This window comes from Lagopus muta, chromosome 4, assembly GCF_023343835.1.
Source record: "Lagopus muta isolate bLagMut1 chromosome 4, bLagMut1 primary, whole genome shotgun sequence".
In the NCBI taxonomy this organism is placed as follows: domain Eukaryota; kingdom Metazoa; phylum Chordata; class Aves; order Galliformes; family Phasianidae; genus Lagopus; species Lagopus muta.
Window position 1 is genome coordinate 29,644,622 of NC_064436.1, and position 25,411 is coordinate 29,670,032.

The 25,411-nt window shown below is 42.6% G+C and overlaps 2 protein-coding genes across 2 annotated transcripts in view; one reads left to right on the plus strand and one right to left on the minus strand.

The window, feature by feature from the left end:
• The window catches only part of IGFBP7 (insulin like growth factor binding protein 7), a 14,760-nt gene extending 14,097 nt beyond the window's left edge, over positions 1-663 (plus strand). The window contains exon 5 of the mRNA XM_048943277.1: positions 476-663. Coding sequence (XP_048799234.1) covers positions 476-495 — 20 coding nt within the window. The 3' untranslated portion in view covers positions 496-663. The remainder of the gene's footprint in view (positions 1-475) is intronic.
• POLR2B (RNA polymerase II subunit B) lies at positions 659-25,392 on the minus strand. The gene is made up of 25 exons (XM_048943270.1): positions 25,270-25,392; positions 25,085-25,157; positions 22,582-22,732; positions 14,163-14,275; positions 13,689-13,908; positions 12,377-12,535; positions 11,192-11,356; positions 10,502-10,698; positions 9,605-9,724; positions 9,098-9,284; positions 8,825-8,968; positions 8,342-8,481; positions 8,128-8,239; positions 7,654-7,808; positions 7,203-7,401; positions 6,913-7,081; positions 6,378-6,474; positions 4,978-5,072; positions 4,452-4,702; positions 4,276-4,365; positions 3,876-3,983; positions 3,288-3,401; positions 3,039-3,199; positions 2,070-2,265; positions 659-901 (listed from the first exon to the last, which is right to left on the minus strand). The coding sequence occupies exons 1-25, from the start codon at positions 25,286-25,288 to the stop codon at positions 812-814; spliced, it is 3,525 nt and encodes a 1,174-aa protein (XP_048799227.1). The 5' UTR covers positions 25,289-25,392; the 3' UTR covers positions 659-811.
• Positions 25,393-25,411: the final 19 nt, after the last annotated feature.

Here is a 25,411-nt window from a genome sequence, read left to right on the forward strand (position 1 = left end):
CAAATAGCAGGAACTTGTGAGCTAGAATTTAAGATACTTACTGAGAGGGAGAGTAAGGGTGGAGTGCTGCATGTGTTGCTTTGTGGTTTACGTCTTCTGTGCACACAGCTACTGCTGTTTCTTGTCAGCTATAGGAAAGCTCCCAAGTAAGCAGTCCGTAGCTAAGCAATAAGTTGGCAGGCCCCCATTTTTTGAGAAGGAGCTGATAATATTAATGGATTATTTTCAGACGGAACAGGCTGCTCCATAGCTATATGCTACGCCCTTAGGGAGTCAGTGCCTGATTTCTCAGTGATCTCAACCCAGAAAAATGCCACCTACCACCCTCCTGCTGCAATTGGAGTCCTCCTGTGGGAAGGGAAAGAAAGCACCCTCAGATAACACATCAGAAAAGTCACTTCCCCAGCTGCTGTCCGAGCTCTGACATTACCCCTTGAAACAGTGTGCAGCCTAACATGTTTCTGTTTTTCCACAGATGATGGTGCAGAGCTGTGATCTGAGGACTTTCACTTATGCACCGTTTTAAGTTAGTATTTTGGAAAGCTGCAGCCTCAGGCTTTTTCTAGCTCACTAATCATTCTCTTACCTCCTTTATTCTTTGATTACCCATTTGCTTGCACACTTCCTTTGCAGATAAACAAATAAAGAGATTCACGAGTTCAATTACAAATTTTAATTCTATTTACAGGAAATAAACATACTTCTAAAGAGCATACAGCTGATGAGTAAGACTATTTTAAACACAACCTACACCAAATGAACCAAAATCTGCATACTTCAGTCTCACATTTTAAAAAACCTCTTTAAGAAGCTAAACACTCATCATCCGAGGCGCAATGCTCATAGACATCAGCTCTTGGAAGAGGAGTTTGCAGGCGTAGGGCATTCGAACCAAAGATATCTGGGAAGAGATTTCAAAAGAGTTGTGATTGATTGATAAGCACTCCTAAAGCATCAACTAACTAGCCAGCTTGAGTCAAGTTTTTTGACTGATTTTTGAATGTTTGGAAGTTTTTTTGAATGACTCTATCAAACTCAAAGAGGGTGCATTTAAGTTGGATATAAAGAAAAAAGTGTTTTTACAGGGAGGGGGGTGAGATGAGGAAATCGCACAAATCTCCCCGAGTTGGTGGAAGCCCCATTCCTGGAGACATTAAAAGCCAGACTTGATGGGGCTCTGAGCAACCTGATGTAGTTGTTCCTGTTCAATGCAGAGGAGTTGGACTAGATGGCCTTTAAAGGTCCCTTCCAACTCTGTGGATTCTATGATTCTGAATCAGGCATGAAAGCATTTAACAAGGATTGGTTAAGGACAGCAATAAAGCAAGAGAAAAGCAGAGACAGGCTATAGAGTCTACAAAACAGCTATCCAGAATTAACTTTTTCAACAGGAAAAAAAAAAGGCAGCCAGGAGATTAGATCTTCAATAAAAATAATTTAAACAGGGGCGCATTTGCACAGCAAAGCATGCCTCCTATGCAGTAACTACAGTTAAGATTTCCAGCATACGTCCCTACAAGCAGCAGTCAGTTCCCAGCACACCAACAAACCTATTTAAAGTGATTCTTTTTATCTGTGCTGCCAATCTGCCTTGACACAGCTCTTTAGCTATGCACACACTATAGAACAAACACTATAAATAATACTGTACAAAAAAAAGCACATGCTATAAATAATCATGAAAAGAAGTACTACACAAAAGACCTTCCCATGGGAACCCCAATCTCAGGCATAAAGTATCTGCATGGGGACAACCACAGTTCTAAATTCCAGCAATTTGGAGTCTTACTGTTTAATATTCTAAAAATAAGCTCTCCAACTGCTCACTTTTGAAATCTCTCCACTGCAAAATAGTTGAGCAGCATTTCCTGCCAAGTGACGGTCCAACAGTCTAACAGGAAACATCCGAATCAACTAGGACACTGTAAACAAGTAAGTAGCTATGAAGCTAAAGAAGCACTTGTTCTCATGTTTCTTTAAACATTTTCATTTAAACATAACTTCTCCCTTCTGCTGTTCAAGGGAGTCACATTTCCTCTGAGTCACTGGATGGTGAAGCCCACACTTACCTGTGTTTTATTTCGGCATCCTCGGCATTCGTACGTGTGAGTCCTTGTGTTTGCAATTGCCATGATCCCACAGAGGTTACACACGTGGACTTGGTACGGGTCTGATGCCTCAAACAACCTCTCTCTCAAGAACTGGGCTGCTCCATGGGCAATCTGACAATCTCGTTCCATTTCTCCAAAACGAAGGCCACCATCACTAGGTACAAAAAAAGAAACAAAACAACTTCTTGAGTTCTCTGGCACCATACATCAGTGCTTGTTGCTACAACAAGTAACCTGACAGAGACAGAACAGCAATATTCCAAGGCAGGAGCAAATCTGGGCATTAATTTTCCCCCACAAATAGAAATGTTGTAAGTAAATGCTAACACAACGTTGTTAACTGCTGGAGGCACATGGCTAAGTATTGGTAAAGCAGCTATCAGATACCAAACAGATACAGCACAACACTATATAGCAAAGTGATGAAAACCATTAAATCATCCTCTGCTCCTCTATGCTGGTTTTGGCACATGGACAATCACATACCCATTACTATGATAGGTAAGACAGACCCAACTTGGCAATTTTTTTTTTTTTTAATTTATTTTTTTTTCTAAAACAGCAAGATAACAAGAAACTATGACAACACTGAAAACAATTTCTTCCCTCCTATCCCTTCTTCTCTGGCACATCACTCCTTTGCTTCTGGATTTTCTTTATACTTCCTCCTCCTCTACAAGTAAAACACTTGGTTTCTGCTTCTCCTTCCTTCTCAGACTGTTCCAACATGCATCTTCCCAGCAGACCTCTGTTCTCCACTAGCTGCTGTAGCATAGCTGCCTTCCGTGGGGCGCAGTCCTTCTGGAACAGACTGCTCCAGCAGCCACAGTTCCCGACAGACTACACACTCCAGTGTGGGCTTCTCTCCACAGAAGCAGCAGCTAAAGACTCCAAAGGGAAGAGTGTATAGAAAATAAACATCCTTACCGAGATCTTCCTTCCATGGGCTGTCTGTTAAGTATCTGGATGGGCCCTCTTGCACGAGAATGGATTTTGTCATCTACCATGTGCTTCAGCCGCTGATAATATGTAGGACCAATGAAGATCTGTGATGTGATTTTTCGCCCAGTGAAGCCATTGTAGAGGACCTAAAGCAGTCAATGCAATCACTGAACCATAAGCCTTACTGTCTGCCAAACGTATTAAAAATACAATGAATTGATGCTTTGGTTGTACCTCATTTCCTCTTAAATGATAACCATAATCTGATAGAAGATTGGAAATCTTCTGCACATTGACAGCATCATTAAATGGTGTAGCATCACCAATTTCTCCCTTATTTGCCGACACCTACAGAGAAAAGATTTGCAAAAGCTTGTCAGATTTCTCAGCATCAAGCAATACATTTCAAATAATTTTAGCTATAATTTTAATGCCAGAACTTGAGATTCCCTACCCATGATAGTGCCGTATCTTCTTTCGTTATCAGCTACAAAATCTAGCTGAGGTTTTCAAAACTGGACAGTGTCAACAATTTTCTACTCCTTTTTCTAGGTTACAGGATACATTGGGAATAAAAGCAACAAATGATTTGCTGGACAAAATTTAGAAGATTGTAGGTCCTCCAAGAAACTTTTCTATTTGCCATTACGTAAATGGAGAACAACTGTTGTTGTTTTTTAACTGCATTAGCACTTACCACTTACGTGTATTTAATGCTTGCTTGTGTGTATTTACAAAAAAATATATATATATATGTATATATATATACACGTATATTAACTCATATCCCTTAAAACATGCAGCATAAAACATTCTTCTTACCTTCCCCTGAAGACATTCAATCAAGTGACCAATGGTCATGCGGGAAGGGATGGCATGGGGGTTGATGATGATATCTGGTGTGATGCCTTCACAGGTGAAGGGCATGTCCTAGAGCACCAAAACAAGCAGTCAGTACTTCCAGCACACCAGCTTTACAAAAAGCAGTCCATAGATTCTAACTGTATCTTTAAAGTATTTCAAGGGCCCTGAGATACCACTGTAAGGAACAGTAGCATCCCTTTCTGAACACATTCTACCCAAATTTAAATCCACATTTTGCACGCCAGTACATGTTCCATAGATTACTTACTCGCGTTGGTTTCAATGCTAAAAACACAGAGAAGATGAAATGCTAATAAAGTATTATCAAAAAAAAAAAAAAAAAAAAAGGAATCACTACCTCTTGCCTGTACTGGATACCACAGGTTCCTTTCTGACCATGTCTGCTGGCAAATTTATCTCCTATTTGAGGGATTCTTACAGACCGTACCTGTGAACCGTAGGAAAACATTAAATGGGTAAATTAGATACAGAAAAAAGTTGTTAAGTAGAAAACACGTCCAGGTTGGTGCTCACCCTGATCTTGCAGAATTTGTATCCTTCCTGGTTAAGGGTTACCATGACCTGATCTACAATACCAGTCTCGCTAGTTCGCAGAAAAGTGCTACAGTCTCTCTTGGTGAAGCGCCTGTTAGTGCTCTCCAGTTCATCTTCGTTTTCTGGCAGAGTTACTGTTTTGCCAATGATGACATCATCCCCAGACACACGTACTCCAGGTGCAATCAAACCATCGTCATCAAGTTTGTCATAGATTGCATGTCTCATACCTCAGGGGACAGAAAAAGTTAAAAATAGATTCCCAAGCTTTTCAACATCAAGACATGGATGTTTTGTAGAAATTCAACCAGTCTGCTTACAGTTTTAGCCTGCCGATAATAAAATGTCTAAATATGAAGTGAACATCTCAGCTGATGCATTTTCCTATGAACACAAACATTTCTGCTATTCAATGTGTCTCAAAGATTGAATCAGCTCAACAGCAATCATCTCTACACAAATGTAAAATCAGTGAACTCAGTCTCCACACCCTGTTTTATCTTACCTTGGCAAGTCTCACGGGTAGGCTTCTCGAAAACTTCCTCTTGGTCATATCCTTTTTTGGACTCCTGCTCTTTGTAGGAGCGATAGAACACAGATCTGAAACAAAGACAGATACATTCTCTGTGAAACCTGCATCATTTTCCCTCATCCGTACATGCCAGTTTCATTTAAAGCACCATTTTGCCAAGTGTTAAAGCTACTGTCACTGATGACAACCAAAACAATTCACATGCCACACAACCTTTCCTTTAAAGTATTGTTAATCTGACTGAAAAAAAAATCCACAACAAACAAACACATAAATTTCAGATGGCATTTTAATGGTCACTTCTTAGACACTGCCAAAATACCTATAAAATAACATGCTTTATTTTCAACTGGGGAGATGTTCCCATCTACAAAGCAGTTATTGCTCTTAAGGCCAATTCCCATCTTAGAATCAGAGAACCATTTGAGTTGGAAGGGACCTTTAAAGGTCATCTGGTCCAACTCCCCTGCAATGAACAGGGACACCTACAGCTACATCAGGGTGTTCAGAGCCCTTGATCTTCATCAAATCAATCTCCTATTACTTTTCTTAACTCCACCCTTTTGCAAGCGCTTTTACTTCTGCTATCTTGCAATGCTGAGTTTCAATGGAAATCTTTCCATTTTTATAGACTTCTTTCTGGGCCCTTGGATATTTCTGCTATGCTGCTAGCACACTAAAACCACAACCTTTAAGAACAGTATCATTCACATCTAATTGCTCCCATGAATGCAGGAGATTCCTCCAACCACAAAAATCTAACAGTCCCATACTCACCCTACATTAGAAGGTGCAAGACACTTAGTACACAAGTTTTAGGTTCAAAAAAAATGAATAAAAGCAGAAATCTGTTGACCAGTTAAGGTTATACAGCTAAGCAGTCACCTAAAATCTAGCAATAATGCACAGTCACATCAGCCACCAGTTGTCTCAACAGCAGTTCCTAATAAGGAGAGGAACATGCCAATCCTCACTCATAGCAACTGCTGTGCTACTAAATACACCATTTTATTACAAAGCTACAATACTGTCATTAAGGAGTTCACATAACTGGCAACTCACAGAACAAAAACTCAGAACATGTTTTTGTTTAACCAGCACAGACAGAACAAATAATATAAAAAACAAGACCAAAAGGGAAGAGCCAGGAATGCAGAGTCAAGCTACGCAGAAGATGAACGATTACTGGCTGAGTTCTGCTAAGACACACATTCATCATTCCTCTGAATGTGAATTCTTCGGTCTGAAACTCCCTCCACCCCCATTTTTAAGGATACCTTGCAGTGCAAGACAAACTCTCCTTGAGCCTCTGGACAACTCACTATAGTACTTCATTCAATTTTCAAACAGATCAAAAATTTGAGAACTCACACCTGAAAAAGCCTCTGTCGACAGCAGAACGGTTCATGATGACAGAATCTTCCTGGTTATAGCCTGTATATGATGCAATGGCTACGATTGAATTGATACCTGTAATACATTGAGTGAATACTTTTAAAACATGAACACGTATCAGACAGGCATTACCTACAACTAAAATAAGCCCGTCCCTTCACAGTGAACCTGCTCGACCCTTTCCTAAGATGTAATCTCCACATCCCATGTGAAAAGCCACGCTGTATCAGTAAATGCAACAAGAGATTAAATTTGTCAACTCAGGAGTGACCTCATGTGGAGAACCCACACAGGAAACACATCCTTTCCAGTTTCCATTTAAGCCTACTTACGTGGAAAAGGAGTTCTAGCTGCAACGCTAGAAACACTGTAGACTACGCACCAAGCCAACATTTAACCCAAAATTCCTTTTTAAATTGCATAAATTTGCTAAATATTTAGGTATGATGCATACATTTATGACAGTTTAAACTAAACATTAAACAAAAAGAATACTATGAACTGACAACGTACCTGCTGGTAGCTCTCTAAATCGCAAGTACTCCATGGAGCGTGTTGTTACAAGGGGCTTCTGAGGATAGTACAGAACATGGGCCAGTGTGTCCATACGAACATGGAAGTTTGTAATGTAGACTCCCATTGCCTGTTTACCCATAGCAGACTGGTACGTGTTCCTAGGAGACTAGACAGGCAAGGAAGGACAGCAACACAGACATTTATATATGCACATATGGCTCTTAATGCATATATCTGTGGGTTTCCTATCCATCTTATAAGCAAGATGGCAGAAGTGATGCACTGACCTGGTTGTGATCGGGGAAAGGAATAATAGAGGCACACACTCCCAGGATCATGGATGGGTGAATCTCACAGTGGGTATATGTTGAACAATACGCAACACCTTTCTCCTGCAAGTCATCTGGAGTCATGGCCAGCATCACAGTCTCTTCTTCCAGTGTATCGATGTACTCTACTACACCACTGGCCACAAGGTCCTGCCAACTAATAATCAATGTTTGAAGTACTTAACATGCACATAAAATCGGTCGCTTCAAGTAACAAGAACAAGGATTTCTCTGCCTTATTATAACTACAGCTGCATTAGTTGTATCAAAAGTGAATTAAGTTGCCACGCAGCAAAAGCATCTTTGCATTGCTCAAAGCTTTAAACATTTTCTCCTTCAATTTAAAGGAACTTGCAGCTTCCCAGCTGGAAAATTAGACACTGACTTACATTTCAGAAATGTCTCTCACCTGTAATTGTTATACTCTCGTTCCTTCAGTTGGTCAATATGCCTTTTCTTCAACAGCAACTTCTGCTTCTCCACAATTAGAAGAGGTCGGCAAATTCTGCCTGCATCAGTATAGATGCGGATTTCCCGCTCACGAATATCCCTAATCATTGAGACCTGCACAACAAAGCCAAGTCTCAGCCTGCAATCAGAACTACAGAGTACAAAATAGGATAACAAAGTTCCCAAATTCAAAGGCTCTCCATGTGTTGCCAGCAGAACAGAACAAACATTAACACTCATAGAAAAAAAAAGCATTTCAAGAGATAATTTTTTAAGTCTTTTCAATAAGCATTTTTTCAACTGGTTCCTCTTAACAAATGAACCAAAAAAAAAAAAAGGAGGTGTGCAAACAATGCTGTTTAGAGTCTTCAAAGCAGTCCCAATATACTGCCCTCCCTCATCTCCAAAGATCCCCGAAGTCTTGAAGCTGTACCTCCGACACAATTATATCCATCTGACGACGGAGCTTCCTTAGGGTATTCATAAGCTGCTCTGGATCTTTGTGTATTCCTACCCAGCAGCCATTAACAAAAATCTTGGTAGCACTAGAAAGAGGAAAAAAAAACAAAACAAAACCACAAAACCCTGAAGCACTGTGCAGGTAATAAAAGCCTTATATCTGTTTAAGTAATTTTGTTTGCACATACTCTGCAATAGCTGCTGGAGATATTTCTTCCAGATTTTCCATACTCCACTCTTCCAAGAATTCCAAAATTGGGGATGGCTGAGACCCCACAGAAATGTAAGCCATCAGGGCTAAGTTCTTGACAAGTCCTACTGCATGACCCTAGGAGAAACGGAAGATTTTGCATTTCCAAACCAAAAGACTCCCCATCTTCCAAATCAAGTCCAGAAAATTATTTCAAGCCCTCAAGGAACTGTACACAAAATATGCTAATAATTTGTGGTTTGTTTCTACCACTCAAATACAAAGTTAGCTATAAAGCTAAGTGTTCATGTCAGTATTTCAGGTGAAGTGCGGGTGATCGCTTCAATTGCCACGATCATAATCACAGAACCATTAAAGGTTGGAATGACGACTGAAATCATCTAGCCCAGCCACAAAATGACCACCAGATAAAAGCAGTTGGGCACACAATAAGTAGTGATGAAAATACAATGTTCATTACCTCGGGAGTCTCAGCTGGGCAAACCATTCCCCACAGCGTATTGTGCAGCTGCCTGGGCTTTGCTAGCTTTCCATCTCTACCAATTGGAGAATTCAGGCGTCTCAGATGGGAAAGTGTTGATGCAAAAGTCAGGCGGTTTAACACCTGAATGTAACAAGGAACTCGGTTAGGCAAAGCTTCTTCTCTGTGGTGTTCTGGCAGGTATCAGGATACATTAGACAAAGCATCAACAGCTACCAGAAACAATGTATTTGAAAAGAACTAAAATTGTACCTGAGATACACCTGCTCTGGCCTGATGAGCTTTCTTCTGATCACCCCAGTTTCCAGTGGCCAATGAATATTTCAAACCATCAGAAATAATTCTCGTTTTAATTGCCAGCTCCAAGTTGAAATCCTTCCCTCTGTCAATAAACTTTTGTGCATATATTCTCACTTCCTTCAGCAAATTCTTAAACATTCTGGAGAAGATGTCAAGAAATAAGATTAAACAGTACTGTATCAATTCAGCCTACTCAACGTAGAATGGGAAAAAAAAAAGTCACCAGTCTTCTTAGCAGAAGTGGTATGTAACAAAGGGAAAAGGAGAAAAACAAAACAGCAAGCACCAAACTAATCTGCTTGAGAACATGCACAATACATGCTTCAAAATAAAGCCATGATCAGATATAAGCTGAGATGCCCCAGACTGCCTATCAGCCTCAATAAATAGCCCAATCTATTTAGAAGCCCAGAACTGGCAATGACTCTTCTATTAATTATCTCCAAAGAATATATTTACCCTCTGAACAGAAAAGCCAGCAGTGGCCCAGCAAGATCCAGCCTTTTGTTGCCATAATGATCTCTGTCATCAAGTTCTCTTCTGCCCAGTGCAGCCAACAACAATCTATGAACCATATACCTAAAGAAATAAGTTCATATTTTAAACCATCAGCAGACATTCACAACAAAAAATACATGCCTTTATTAAATACATTAGCAAACTGTTTCCTAAAGGTTGCCCATTTTAGATTAAGTTAAAATACTGCTGCTCTAAGGCAGGTCACTTCAGCACTTGTGTCCTTAGAATTCAGTAACACGCTAAAATTTTAGATAACTGAAACAAAGTAAGTATTTACATCATGATGGCAATGCATCTTCTGCTACGCGTCTGCCCTGGACAATAATACAGTCTGTGTTTAAGCTTGTGAGACTGTGAGCTCAACGTGGCATTTGAAGTAAAATGACAGGTCACCCAACGTTGTGATTTATCTGCATAACAATAAGCAGTGATTAAGAAGATGCTCCAAAGGTTTTAAAGAGTGGGCTTATATTACATACAACTTGTCAATAGTTATCGCTCCCTACAATTTAACTAGCAACCTCTGTATATTTTTTCACCCAAAGAGATTTGAAAAGGAATACCTGATCATTAATCACCACATCTTTGAATCCAGTGGTGTTGGGGGCTTTCATTCTCTAATTTTTCTCTAACTGTTTCTAATTCTCTAACTGTTTTATCATCATTTGCATTTTCTCAGACAGGAAAACAAACATCCTAAAATTCATCACCGAGTATCCAGAAGACTGAGGTTAAAACAAACTCCAATTCAGAGTGCTTTTCCAAACACGCACATCAGATCTGTCTTCAATGACCAACTGCAGGTGTGACAGCACACTTGAGAATATACCAACATACCCTAGAAAATAGGCCTTCTTGGTTTCACAGAAGTCACTGACACCAACGTGTGGAAGCATTTCTTTCTGCAGGACTTCCTTAGCATACTTGATTCTCTTTTCCTTGGTGACGCCTGGCTTTGCACCTCTTGATCCAATGAAGTTCAGAGCAACGTTTTGCTCCTGTATGACGAAGGCTTCATCCAGAGAAGGCTTAACCTAATGAACAAATTACAGCAAAACCGTGAAGCTTATGGCGCTCGCTGGGGTAGAAACTATGCAGGAGCCTGCTAACAATTCTTTTCAGGAACTGCTAATTACTGTTTTCTGGCTTTACTACAGCAGCTCTTTCAAAACATAATAGAGCATGTGGGAAGCACACAAAAATTAGTTAAGGCTTCAGACAACAGTTCTCATTCAAATATTTTCTAGGCCTGCTGCAGATTCAGACATAAATAGAGATTTTAAAATTAAAGTCAAGGACAGCAGGATAAGAACCTGCCTCTCCAAGTATTCACTCGCTCTTTACAATTTCCACTGTGATTTGCTCACTCAAAACACTCATTGGAATGAGTAAAGCAGAAAGTTTTCCAGGCTTCTAATAGACAATAAATTAAACTGGAAAATGAACAAAATACTGACTGATATAAGAGTAGCCACAGCTGAACATCGCATAATGTTAAGCTAGAAAATACTTTATTTAACATCTTACCATTTCCATCATTTCTGGATCTTCAAAATCATAAATGATGTGCTCTAAAATGTCCCTGTCAGACACAAACCCTAGTGCACGAAAGACAATTATGATTGGCACTTCTTGTTTGATATATGGCAACGTTGCTACAATGCGCTGACCAATAGCACTCTTCTTTGCACCCTAAAAAGACAGGGGATAATATATGTTAGTCTAAAACAATTTAGCCTTTAAATAAAACACTCTCTCTGAACTCGGATGATGTATTACAAATGCATTTATTCAAGCACTACAGGAAAACAGGACTTCTCAGTAGACTATGAAGCTATTCCAATACTTTATGCAAGTGACTATTTTTTTTTAAAAACTGTTTCCAACCTCAGAAGCCTGAAGAACTTGAATGTTCTTCCTCATACAGAAGAATACCATTTGTTCATCCGTATGTATCATTTTTCTTCCAATTCATACTCAATTTTCCTTACATCAGCTTAAATCCAGCTTAGAAAAGCTGTGCAACTCTCCATTTTTATGATTATTCAAGTAAGTGCTCCCTCCTCCTCAGAAAGGTTCAGGTATTTCAGGACACAGAGGGACAACCACTGAGGAGTGCCCCTCCCCCCAGTGAAGTGGTGTAAGGATTCTGTTAAAGCTGCTCTTTGAATGCTTGGAAATTTCTCTGCAGTCAGTGCAGTGGAAAACGAGTACCAACACTTCCTGCTTTTGAACTTTGAACAGCACCTATTCCCCCACACAAGTCTGATCTGGCACTGGGAAATCACTGCACGATGCCTGGACACAATTATTTTAAGTATGAATTAATACATGAGCTGCAAAACACATCTGAAACTTCTGTCTTTGGCAAAGACAGGGTCTGTGTCCTTATTGTCTTTTGTCAAAAAGCAGAAATGTGTTTGGATATCCTAAAGGCTCATCTATAGTAATTGGTTCTAAGACTTTTAACCCCACCTTACTGTGGCACAAAGAGAGCCATCCCCAAGTTATTCACCCCAGAGACAGGCATTACTCTATGACATTACAGAACACGTTTTCATGTAATTTCACCTTCTCACAATTTACTATCAGAAGAAAATCCTTTTCAAAACTGCAAAGTAAATGACATGAAGACACAGGACAGGATCAAAACCTGCAAAAACAACCTTCAATGCAAGGCCCAGCAAGGGGATTATTACTGCTTAGACATACCTGCCCACCTCTGGCTAGCATGCTAACCCATATAGTACTTGTTGGTCGAGAGGAATTTTCCAGACAAGATCTACACTCTCCCGTGTAGGCATATTTGGAATCTTTTTTTGCAAACACATATACTGTGTTTGTAGCCATTTTCTCTTGAGCAATCAGAACCTGTGTAGAGACAAGAACACAAAAGGACACATGATAATAACAAGCACAAGGTTTCTTTATAGAATCATAGAAACATGTAATAGCTTGGGTTGGAAAGAGCCTTAAAGATCACCTATTTCCATGTGCAGGGTTGCCACCCACTAGAACAGGCACCAGCTCAGGCTGCCCAGGCCCACATCCAGCCTGGTCTTGAGTGCCTCTAGGGATGCGGCACCCACAGCCTCTCTGGGCAGCTGTGCCAGCATCCTACTGCCCTCTCAGTAAATAATTTCCTTCTAACATATAACCTACATCTCCTCTTTTAGTTTAAACCCATTCCCCCTTGCCCTATTGCTAGGAAACCATGTAAAAAGTCTGTCTCTCTCCTGATTACAAGCTCTTCACAGCATGAAGTCAATTTGCCAAACTCAGTTGGATTAGACTCCACATTTTCAAAGCTCAGCATTAAGCAAAACTTATGCCTTGTTAATACAGAATAACCAAAATAATAAGACTCAGAGAACACTTTTCTGAGACGCACTCACCACATCTGCTAAGCATGCTGAGAACTTGGCGTTAATTTTAGCCACAATACTGATAAAGGAAGCATGTCATTATCTGTTTCCAAGGTCAATGAACTAAACCGTGCAAATAAATTCTAATGCCAGCTCTGATAGTAAAAGCTAGATTTTTTTTGCCTCCAAGAACAAACACTATTTTTTCTTTTCTTTTGCCATATTTGTCCAGGTGTCAAGTAACAACTGTCAAGTCAGTTTCATCGCTGAGGCACAAGCATATGGAGAGGACATGCTCTGCTAAAGCTGAATAAGGAGCAACAGAGGGAAGAAAGAAACAGGATAAGCCTAACCTTGTTATAAAATGCATCTATACAGCTGTGAACAACCCAGAGGAGACTGCAAAGGAAGAAATACCCTCCTCCTACACTTCATTATGTTTTCGAGTGTGTGATGCTCTGCAATGTAGGAAAAAATAATGGACCTAGGAGAAGAAAAGGTGGTTCACAAAGTCCTAGCAAAAGATTAAGTTAACCTTTCTCCAAGATTAGGACTACCTGCAGTAATTAAAATGTTTATATTCCCAGCAAAAGAATTGGAAATAAGTAACAAAATTTCCAGTGCCAGTAAAGACAACTAAGCGAAGTATCATCCCTTACCTTTTCTGATCCATTAATGATAAAATAGCCACCCGGATCCAGAGGGCATTCGTTCAGTTCACAGAGATCACGGTCAGTTAAGCCATTTAACAAACAGTACGTTGATCGTAACATAATAGGAATTTTTCCTATAAAAGTTTTCTGATGTTGTGTCTGTAACTGATCCTCTCCTTCTTTAATAACTGTTTTAGTTATGTCCACGTATAAGGGGGCTGAATACCTACAGAAAAAAAATACCATTGTGTTGTTTATCAGTTACTACTCCAGCCTTTGCAGAAAGCTGACGAATGTAATTATTCTACTCACTGGTAGTATGGAGCATTATTATCAAATCATCTGGATTTAACGATTAGACATTGTAATAAGAGCAGTAATGATTACATTGTCAAAATGACTAAATAAAAAAAGACTATCAGTTAGTTACACAGAACCAGTCCTTCCTTGTATTTTAACCATCACAGAGATGTTTCTTACGTAAGGTTTCTCAGCCTGGCTTCATTGGGCATCATAGGTGACGGTGCTCCATCTCTTTCCCAATGCGTAGGTTTGGAGAGATAGATTTGTTCAAACTTCAGGAGATACCGGGGCTGGAAAACAAGACATTTATCTGCAATAGCCAAACCATCCATCTTCATCCATCTTAGTTATTCAGGAGCAGCCCTTGAGCTTAATACCCAGTGCATGCCCTCAGCTCAGGGCATGGAAACAATCCCCCTTCAGATGGCTAGCTGAGCAAATCATACAATCAATCCTTGGAGTTGGAAGGGACCTTTAAAGGCCACACAGTCCAGCTCTCCTGCAATGGACAGGGACACCACAGCTAAATCAGGTTGTCCAGGACCTGATACAGTCTTGCCTTGAGAATCTCCAGGGGCAGAGCATCAACCACATCTCTGGGCAGCCTGTTCCAGTGCCAATCACTCAAGAACTTTTGATAATTTCTAGGCACCTCATTAATAAAAAACACATAGAGGTAACTGAAGGGTCAAAACCATTGGTTAGAGTTAAGGTACCCATACAACGTTGGGTATAAGGTACCCAAACAACATTGTCTTCCTGTAAAACAGCTAACTAACTCAAAATCTACTAAGTCAGAGGGAGTACATTAATAAACAGCATATGCCCAGTATATATTTATTGTTGACTTAGCTTTAGACAAAACTGCTAAGTATACAATAAAAAAGGCAAATTTACTTCAACGCAAACAATAGGCTGACACATCAAAAAGGTGTGAGTCTTTGTGCAGCCTTACTCCTATGCATATTGTATTACATGTAATCATTTTCAGTTCCACAGAAATACTTTCACAGTAAAGCATTAAAAAAAAAAGCCAAGAAAAGACAGGTACCTATCAGCAATAGAGAAATTCTCAAGATGTTTGCTTTGCTCTGAGAGCCAATCATCCCTCAAATTCCCACTGCGATGAGATTTTAGAGCTGCACTGTTCTCAAAGCATTCCTTCACCAACTAAAATTTAAGGGTATAGAAACATTAACAAATCATTCTACCAGAACATAAACAAGTTGAAAGACCCTCTACCTTGAATCACGTTTCTTTGAGTTCCTGTTTCACACTGTGACCACTTGCAGAACAGAAACTAAGCCAAATAAATAACAGTGCTGCCACCTCATCATCTAGAAGCCCACTGAGAATATCTATTACTAAAGCAAAACATGAGTTCCATGCAGTCATCTAACTGTATCTGAGCCATAAGGACTCTCCAGTAGCACACCACCAAAGCTACATTTGCTCTAGCAAAACTAGATCTCAATTCTCATCCAAACAAACACTTTTTTCCTGGATTTGCAGCAGTAGCTGTGCAAAATAACTTCCACAAGTTCTCATATAAGCACACAGGACACACATTTACTGTAATTCCCATCTCTCAGCATGGTTGTAAAACACTTTAATGTGCTATAAAACATACTGCCTGAGCTGCACTCAAAATGCAAGGCTGAACATGGAGGGAAGGAGAAACAAGAAGTCACCTCAGATTAATCCAATCATACTCAGTCTCCTTAAATTAATCCAGCGTTCTCCAATTAGGCAAGAGATCGACAACAAGTAAAACCGAAGGAAAAATCAAGCTTTCTTTTTCTCACATTTAGGCCATACTCTCAAAACTTCAATTGGATTAATAAAAGCAAGAAACAGACCCTTGAGTCAAATACTACATTTTGGGCAAAGTGAGGCACATAATACGCTGGAGATCCATACATAATTGCATACAGCTCATACAGCATCTGCAGAACTGCACAGCTAGGGAATGTAGACATAACATACACAGAGTAACAGAGGAAATATTAAGAGAAATTACAGCGAGATTGTCATGGTTCTATGTTTTTTTCTTTGTTTTTGGGTTTCAGTATTCCACATCAAAACATCATGTAGTGTACGGGGCATTGAAGTGTTAATGCCCCAATCCCAGGTACCTATCCCTGTACATTACAGCAGTCACGGGATCTGGCCCTTCCTGGTGGGGGGGGCGCTCTCTTGCTGCCTTGCAGTGGGTGCTGGAGGGTGCTTTCCTGGCCTTTCCAAGCTGTTCAGGTTTGACTCGGTCCCGGGAACTCTCTCTCATCTTGTCTGATTTATTAATCTCAATTTCAATTAAATTGTATTATATTGTGTTATCTTGTATTCCGATATTATAGTAAAATAAGTTTTCCTCCATAGATTGTTGCCGCTGCTCTTTTCCTCCCTTCCTTCCTTCCCATTTTTGTGGGACTGGGATGGGGGGGCAGGGCAGAGGCCTGTCACCCCTGTCACGGACATAGATTGATCTGGTCAACTCCCTGACAGATTTTTGGTGCCCAATGTGGGGCTCGCTACTTTTTAGCTTTTAGAACGAATCTCTTTTTCTCTCTGCTCTTAGAGAGCTTCATTAGGGAGCATTATCAGTAGTTCAGGTTTCTGTGCTGGAAAACCTGACCTTGAAAGATTAGGCGTACTGCCAGTGTTCTGGGATATTTGTAAACTTTGAGCACTACTTCGTCTGGGTAGTGCCTTTTTTTCTTTTTTTTTCCCTCCTCTTGGTAGCTTCAATTCATTAGCCCCTTTTAGCAGGCACCACTGATGAACCCACTCGTTATTGTGGGGGTGCTGGGTAAAGCATTTAAAGCAATGGTGTTATTCACAACCTACTGGCCAATAATCCAGCTCACACTTATGTGTTGTGGAATTGCAACCATATATAGCTACCTAATGACACTGATGGAGACACCTATATTTTACCTATACACAATGTGGTACGATTTGAATTTTGACATTTACATCCCAGAAGGAATGGCTAATTTCACAAACAACTACATCCCAAATGGAATAGCTAATTTTACAAACAACACGATGTTCAGACCAGTCTCTGGGTTTTCTTCTCGGTTTGTCAAACGGTTTACGAATCTTAAATTAATACTCATGTTGGTGTGTGTGTCATTAAGTTCTCTGATTGTATTCATAATTGTATTCATAATTGTGAATAATAAGAGGAAGGAGTCTCTTCCAAAACCAGAGAATGATGACTGGCAGGGAATATGGAGAGGTTTAGGAAAGGTTTTAGAAGCATGGGGACCCGCAGTGTCATGGGATTTTACTCTTGAACACCTGTGGGATCCCAAGAAACTAAGCCAGTATTTGAGTCAGGGACTATGTGGCTTACATAAATCTAAGGAGGTACAACTTATTTGGGGTTTGGCTTGTGCTTACCATGCCCTATATAATACCATTCTGGAGAGAGAGAGTTTCCAAGCTGAGGTTCAAGCCAAAGGGGAAAATCCTCAAGTCAAATCTAATCAATCACGGGAGACACCAGTAACAATACCAGTTGCTCCTGTGGAGGGCAAGAAATGGAAACGAGTGTCTTTGTGTCTTGAACGAAAAAGAGAAGAGAAGGAGGTGGAGGAAGATCCAGGCGAGGGGCCCTCCTCAGAACCACCACCATCGCGAAAGGCAAAAGGAATAATTAGGAGACACGCAGAAGACAGTGATGAAGAGGAAGTCTCTATTACTACTCGCCGGCCTCTAAAGATGACTGAAATCCAAGGTTCAAGAAAGGAGTTTACACGGCACCCAAATGAAACTCTTGTTTCCTGGTTGGTTCGCTGTTGGGACAGTGGGGCCCATAGCTTGTCTCTGGATGGTAATGAAGCTCGCCAACTAGGCGCCATTGCCAGAGATCCAGCTATTGATAGAGGAATTAGTCGATGTTCGGATGAGGCTGCCTCCCTCTGGGAACGAGTGTTAATAGCCGTGAAGGAAAAGTATCCCTTCAAAAATGGCTTGAAGATTGCGATGAAAAAATGGGATACAGTTGAAAAGGGTATCCAGTAGTTGAGGGAAATAGGCGTGGTGGAAATGCTGTATGACCCTAACTTTGTTCCTAACCACCCACAACAAAACTGCGACCCTGAAAACGTGAGGACAACGCCTGAGATATGGCAGAAAATTGTGACAACAGCACCGGACAAATATGCCTCTACACTAATGTCAGCGTGTGACAGATACCAGGAACAACAGAGAACGCCCTTAATTTATGAATTAATTGTTACGCTCCAAAACTACGAACAATTGCCATCCCCAATTCATGCTGCCATTGCTGCTATATCAAGAATGATGACGGAGCAAGTGTCTCAACTGATTAACCGTGACAAACCTGTAGCAGTATCAGAAACCCTTGATGAAGATCAGGATAATCAAATGAGTCTAGCAAAGGAGATGAAGATGATGAAATTTATGCGAGCCCACCTAACTAAAGACGATGAACCTTCCTTCTCACATGCACCATCAAAAATCTCAGCTGTTAGAGGCAGACGCTCTCCAGCTCAAGTAAGGGATAATACACCGCGAATTGCCTTATGGTATTACCTACGTGACCATGGAGAAGACGTGAGGAAGTGGCACCGTGAAGCTACTCCTGTACTACGAGCACGGGTGAAAGAATTAAAAGGCAGATCAACCACCAGTGCAGTTGCTCCAGTTACCACAGGCAATGAATAGAGGGGCCCTGCCCTCAGTCGAGGGGGGAAAGGGATAATAGAGTACATTGGACTGTGTGGATTCGATGGCCTGGCACATCAGAACCACTGAAATATAAGGCACTGATGGACACTGATGCACAGTGCACTCTGATGCCCTCGACTCATGAAGGGACAGAATCAATCCATATTTCTGGAGTGACCGGGGGCTCTCAAGAATTGACTGTGTTGGAGGCTGAGATAAGCCTCACTGGTTAAGGACTGGCAAAAACATCCTATTGTGAAGGGCCCAGGGGCTCCATGTATACTAGGTATTGATTATCTCAGAAGGGGGCATTTCAAGGATCCTAAGAGGTATCGATGGGCCTTTGGAATAGCTGCTGTGGACACAGACAACATTAAGCAGCTGTGTGTTTTGCCTGGCCTATCAGAAGATCTGTCTGTTGTAGGGCTGCTGCGAGTAAAAGAGCAACAGGTACCAATTACCACAAAAACAGTGCACAGGCATCAGTACCGCACCAACAGGGATTCCTTGCTCCCCATTCATAAGTAGGTTCGTCAACTAGAGAGCCAGGGAGTGATCAGCAAAACTCACTCGCCTTTTAACAGCCCCATATGGCCAGTGCGTAAAGCCAGTGGAGAATGGAGGCTGACGGTGGACTACCGTGGCCTGAATGAAGTCACACCCCCACTGAGTGCTGCTGTGCCGGACATGTTAGAACTCCAGTATGAACTGGAGTCAAAAACAGCCAAATGGTATGCCACCATTGACATTGCTAATGCCTTCTTTTCCATTCCTTTGGCCAAAGCATGTAAGCCACAGTTTGCTTTCACATGGAGGGGCGTTTAGTATACCTGGAACTGTTTGCCCCAGGGGTGGAAACACAGCCTGACCATTTGCCATGGGTTGATCCAAACTGTATTGGAACAGGGCAGTGCTCCTGAGCACCTGCAGTACATTGATGATATCATTGTGTGGGGCGATACAGCAGAAGTCTTTACAAAAGGAGAGCGAATGATCCAAATTCTTCTGAGTGCTGGTTTTGCTATTAAGCGAAGCAAAGTGAAAGGACCTGCCCAGGAGATTCAGTTCCTAGGCATAAAGTGGCAAGATGGCCGTCGTCACATCCCGACAGACGTGATCGACAAAATCACTGCTATGTCTCCACCCACTAGCAAAAGAGAGACACAATCTTTTCTGGGTGCAGTGGGCTTTTGGAGAATGCATGTTCCAAACTACAGCCTCATTGTAAGACCCCTTTATTATGTGATGCGAATGAAAAATGAGTTCACATGGGGCCCTGAGCAGCAGCAGGCTTTTGAACAGATTAAACAGGAGATAGCCCGTGCCGTGGCCCTAGGGCCAGTACGGACGGGACAGGGTATAAAGAACATACTCTATACTGCTGCTGGAGAGAACGGTCTCACTTGGAGTTTGTGGCAAAGAGCCTCAGGAGAGACCTGAGGCTGACCCCTGGGATTCTGGAGTCGGGCGTACAGAGGGTCTGAAGAGCGCAACACTCCAACTGAAAAGGAGATCTTAGCTGCATATGAGGGGGTTCGGGCTGCTTCTGAAGTAGTCGGTACTGAAACACAGCTCCTTCTGGCACCTCGACTGCCAGTACTGAACTGGATGTTCAAGGGAAAGGTTCCCTCTACCCATCATGCTACTGAAGAACAGCAAAATAACCATCAGGTAGATCGAGCTGCCAGAACTGAGGTGGCTCAAACAGACCTGGACTGGCAGAACAAGGGTGAATTATTTCTGGCTTGGTGGGCCCATGAGACCTCAGGTCATCAAGGGAGAGATGCAACATACAAATGGGCCAGAGACCGAGGGGTGGACTTAACTATGGATGCCATTGCACAGGTTATTCATAACTGTGAAACATGTGCCATCATCAAACAAGCCAAGAGGATGAAACCTTTCTGGGAGGAAGGGCGATGGCAAAAGTACAAATATGGGGAGGCATGGCAGGTTGATTATATTACCTTGCCACGATCTCGCAATGGTAAGCATTATGTGCTTACTATGGTGGAGGCAACCACTGGGTGGCTTGAAACATATGCAGTACCCCATGCTACCGCCCGAAACACCATACTGGGTCTTGAGAAACAAGTCCTGTGGCGACATGGCACCCCAGAAAGGATTGAGTCAGATAATGGGACTCATTTCAAAAATTCTCTTGTAAATACTTGGGCCAAAGATCACGACATCGAGTAGATTTACCATATTCCCTATCACGCACCAGCCTCTGGTAAAATTGAACGATACAGTGGATTGTTAAAAACTATGCTAAAAGCACTGGGTGGCGGAACATTTAAGCACTGGGAGAAGTATTTGGCAGAAGCCACCTGGTTAGTCAATACCAGAGGATCTATCAATCATGATGGTCCTAACCAATCCAGTTCCCTACATACTGTAGAGGGAGATAAAACATGTAAAGAACATGTTAGGAAAGGCAGTTTGGGTTCTTCCAGCTTCTGGAAAGGGCAAACCTCTCCGTGGTACGGTTTTTGCCCAGGGGCCAGGATCCACTTGGTGGGTAATGCAGAAGAATGGGAATGTCCAATGTGTACCACAAGGAAACATGATGCTGGGGGAGTGCAGTCAGTAATTCTATGTATATGTACACAGCCATGTGTGTGTAATGCATTTTAATCATTTTTTGTTTATTTGTATATATGAATATATATATTAAGCATGATGTAACGATGTAGAATAAGGGGTGGAATGTCATGGTTCTATGTTTTTTTTTTTGTTTTGGGTTTCAGTATTCCACATCAAAACATCATGTAGTGTACTGGGTATTAAAGTGTCACTGCCCCAATCCCAGGTACCTATCCCTGTACATTACAGAAGTCATGGGATCTGGCCCTTCCGGGTGGGGGGGGCGCTCTCTTGCTGCCTGGCAGTGGGTGCTGGAGGTGCTTTCCTAGCCGTTCCAAGCTTTTCAGGTTTGAATCAGTCCTGGGAACTCTCTCTCTCATCTTGTCTGATTTATTAATCTCAATTTCAATTAAATTGTATTATATTGTGTTATCTTGTATTCCGATATTATAGTAAAATAAGTTTTCCTCCATAGATTGTTGCCGCTGCTCTTTTCCTCCCTTCCCATTTTTTGTGGGACTGGGGTGGGGGGGGGGGGGAGGGCAGAGGCCTGTCACCCCTGTCACGGACATAGATTGATCTGGTCAACTCCGTGACAGAGATAAACATTTATAAATGTTTATCTACCCAAGAATGAACACAATATCAAACGGAGGAACTAAAAGAAATCTCAGTTACTCTCTCTAAGTAATGCTTGCAAACAAAAATAAATGGAAAGGAATAGTCAAAACACGTAACAGATGTGACTCTCTGAACTCCTAAAGCTCCCTTAAATCTCAACAAGGAAGCAGTAAAGTTGAGTAACTGGATGATCACTTTTGGCAAGTACAGAACAGGGACCGCACCATATGGGGGGCATCACAGTCAACAGAAGTACCACAATCAATGCAGAACATGCACTGTAACCTCACACACTTCATGAAGAGTCCTCACAAAGAAGAGACATTAGATAATTTGGAGCATGGTACCAATGGAAGATGATAAGGGCTCCATTAGAAAACCCGAACATAACTTCTTTAGCCTTAAGCCTTTTCCGCCATGGTAAAGCTACCAAAATCAAAATCCCACCAAAACTCGGTTTTATTTTGGCTAGCTGGCTTGCTCCACTAAACCCTTGTTGGTGAGGCCTGCTCCCATCCTGAGTGGTGTTACTCAGTTACCTTACAGAATCCAAACAGTTTACACTTCTATCTGAGTAAGGACACAGCCAGGAGAACAGATGTACTTCAGTCTCCCAAGACAGAGGTCAAATAACACCCACCTACAAAAGGTGAAATCATTTTGCTTATGAAAACCAATCACCTCTACTCACCGGTTCTTCCACTTCTCCTGTGGCATGCTGGGCTTCTGCTTGTAAATCAATCGGTGGAGCATCTTCAACAATTCTCTGCACAGACATCTGAATAAACTCATCAAAAGAATCCAACTGTTGCCTGACTAAACCTTTTTCATCAAAATAGGAGCTACAGGAAAAAAAAACCCACATTAACAAGATACCTTAATTTAATTAATGCATTTTGCCTGCAAACTTAAGATACACTTATTACAAAATCTTCAAAAGCTCTGAAATACAGTAAGAAAACACTTTTTGCCTGAGGCACAGGTTTCATATGTAGATGCTCAAAAAAGTAAACTCAATTCTCATTGGTGTTTGAAGACGCACTGCAAAGTGACAGACTTGCTGCCACCTCCTGGCTGAGCCGTGTATTCACCCTACCTTAAATTCAAAAGGAAACATTATCACAAACCTCATGAAAGATTCTCAACAAGAGATGTAAATGACTTTACTTCAATGTATTTTCTAAGCTGCAGTAAACTGAGTGCCTGCAATTGCAGCCTCCTAATTCTCAGAACTTTCCCCATCCCAGGAGGTGCCCAGGGCCAGGTTGGATGGGGCCCAGGGGCAGCCTGATCCAGTGGGGGGCAACCAGCCTGCAGCAGGGGGTTAGGGCTGGGTGGGCTTTAGGGGTCCTTCCAACCTAAGCCGAGTTCCTTAGCTTGGATACCCTCTATTCCAGCCACACAGATTCCCAGCTTCACTTCTTCTCTATATTTTCCCTAGCTTTTGTGTGATCTAGACACAACCCAACACATCCCAGTTATGAAACCTAAGCCAACATTCCAAGCTCTGCATTCTCATTTTTAACAGGATGACCTGAACACATAGGCTCTGTGCCACAGAGCCCTGAAACCACTTGGAGATCTCATGCTACCTTGGCTTTGCTGCTCTCTACCGCCACTGCACACAGGGAAAGACTTCTGTTTAGAAGAGAAACACTTTTGCTTATGGTGCCCACTTCTTAACAGCATGAGAAGCCACAGGGCCTGGCTGCTGGTGTTCTGCTGGGAAAGCACTGGCCTGGTAGCACAGCTGCTTCCAGTCTCCTCAAATGTGACAGCAGTGGGCAACATCACATGTATGGCATGGAATCAGAATCACTTCTTACTTAGAATCATTGAATCATTCAAGTTGGAAAAAAACCACTAGGATTAGCTAATCCAACCTCCTACCCATCCCACCAACTGTGTCCCTCAGCACCACATCTCCAAGGATGGTGACTACACCACCTCCCTGAGCAGCTTGTGCCACTGCATCAGAATCACAGAAATAAAGTTTGAGTTGGAAGGGACCCTCAAAGGTCATACAGTCCAACTCTCCTAAAAGAAATAAGGACACCTACAGCCACATCAGGGTGCTCAGACCCCCCTGTATGTCTCCAGGGACAGGATTTCCACCACCTCTCTAGGCAACTTGTTCTGGTGCCTCATCACTCTTACTCTAAAAAACTTCCTCCTTACATGCAATTTCCCCTCTTTTAGTTTAAAACCATTTTCCCTTGTCTTATCACAACAGAACTTGCTAAAGTGTCTATGTCCTTTCTTACAACCCCCCGGAAAGGCTGCTCTTAGGTCTCACTGGAGCTTTCTCTTTTCCAGGCTGAACAGCCCCAGCACTCTCAGCCTGTCCTTAGAGAAAACGGGTTCCATCCCTTGGATCACTTTTATGGCCCTCCTCTGAACATGCTGCAACAGGTCTTCATCTCTCCTGTACTGAGAACTCCACATCCAGGTGAGGTTTCATGAGCACTGATTAGCAGGCAAGATCACCTCCCCCACCTTGCTGGCCACACTTCTTTTGATGCAGCCCAGGATGCAGCAGGCTTTCTCAGCTGCAAGGGCACATTACTGATTGAAGGCCAACTTGCCATCCACCAGTTTGTACTGACAGTGGGTGTTGCCACAACCCAGGTGCAAGACCTTGCACTAGGTTTTGTTCATCTGGGCCACTCTTTCTGAGAAGTGTTTCTTAATACCCAATCTGAAAATCTCCTGGCAAAATGTAAGGCTGTCCCCAAGAAGAAGAGTCCAGCCCCCACCTCACCACAACCTCCTTTCAGGCAGCTGCAGGAGCCATAACTTCTCCCCTGAGCCTCTTCTTCTGCAGACTGAACAACCCCAGCTCCCTCAGCTGCTCCCCTAAGACCTGTGCTCCAGGCTCAGCTCTGTTGCCCTTCTCTGGACACACTGCAGGCCCGATGTAGTGAGGGGCCCACAACTGAGCTCAGTAATGGAGATGCGGCCTCACCAGGGCTGCGTCCAGAGGGCCGACCACCTCCTGCCGGCTGCACTGCAGTTGCTACCAGGCCGTAAGCCTCACCAACCAGGGTGCTGATAACCCAAACAACGACCCTGCAGCCCAGCTGGTCGCGCCTCCACTCCCCAAAGGCCGAAACACGCGGCCTGGCCTAGCAAAGCCTGCGGCCTCCGTGCGCCGCGCCGTACCCGTCCCACCGGCACAGCGAGCGGGGCATTACCTAATGACAATCCAGCACGCCTCCTGCCACAGGTCGGGGGTGATCTCGTCGTCGTCTTCATCGTATTGCATATCTGCGGGGGAAGCGGGAACGGGTCAGGCCGCGGCCGCCACGCCGGGGCCGCCCGCAGAAATCTACGTGCCGCAAGGGAGCGGCCCGGCAGGAGATGGCCGCTGCGCCCTCACCTTCGTCCGCGTCGTACATGGTGGCGGCGAGGAGGGAGCCGCGAGCGGCCGGGACACGAGAGAAAGAAGCCGAGGATCCGCCACCGAGCACCCGCGGAGCAGTGGCGGCAGGAAGGGGGAGGAGCGCACATGCGCGGGGCCG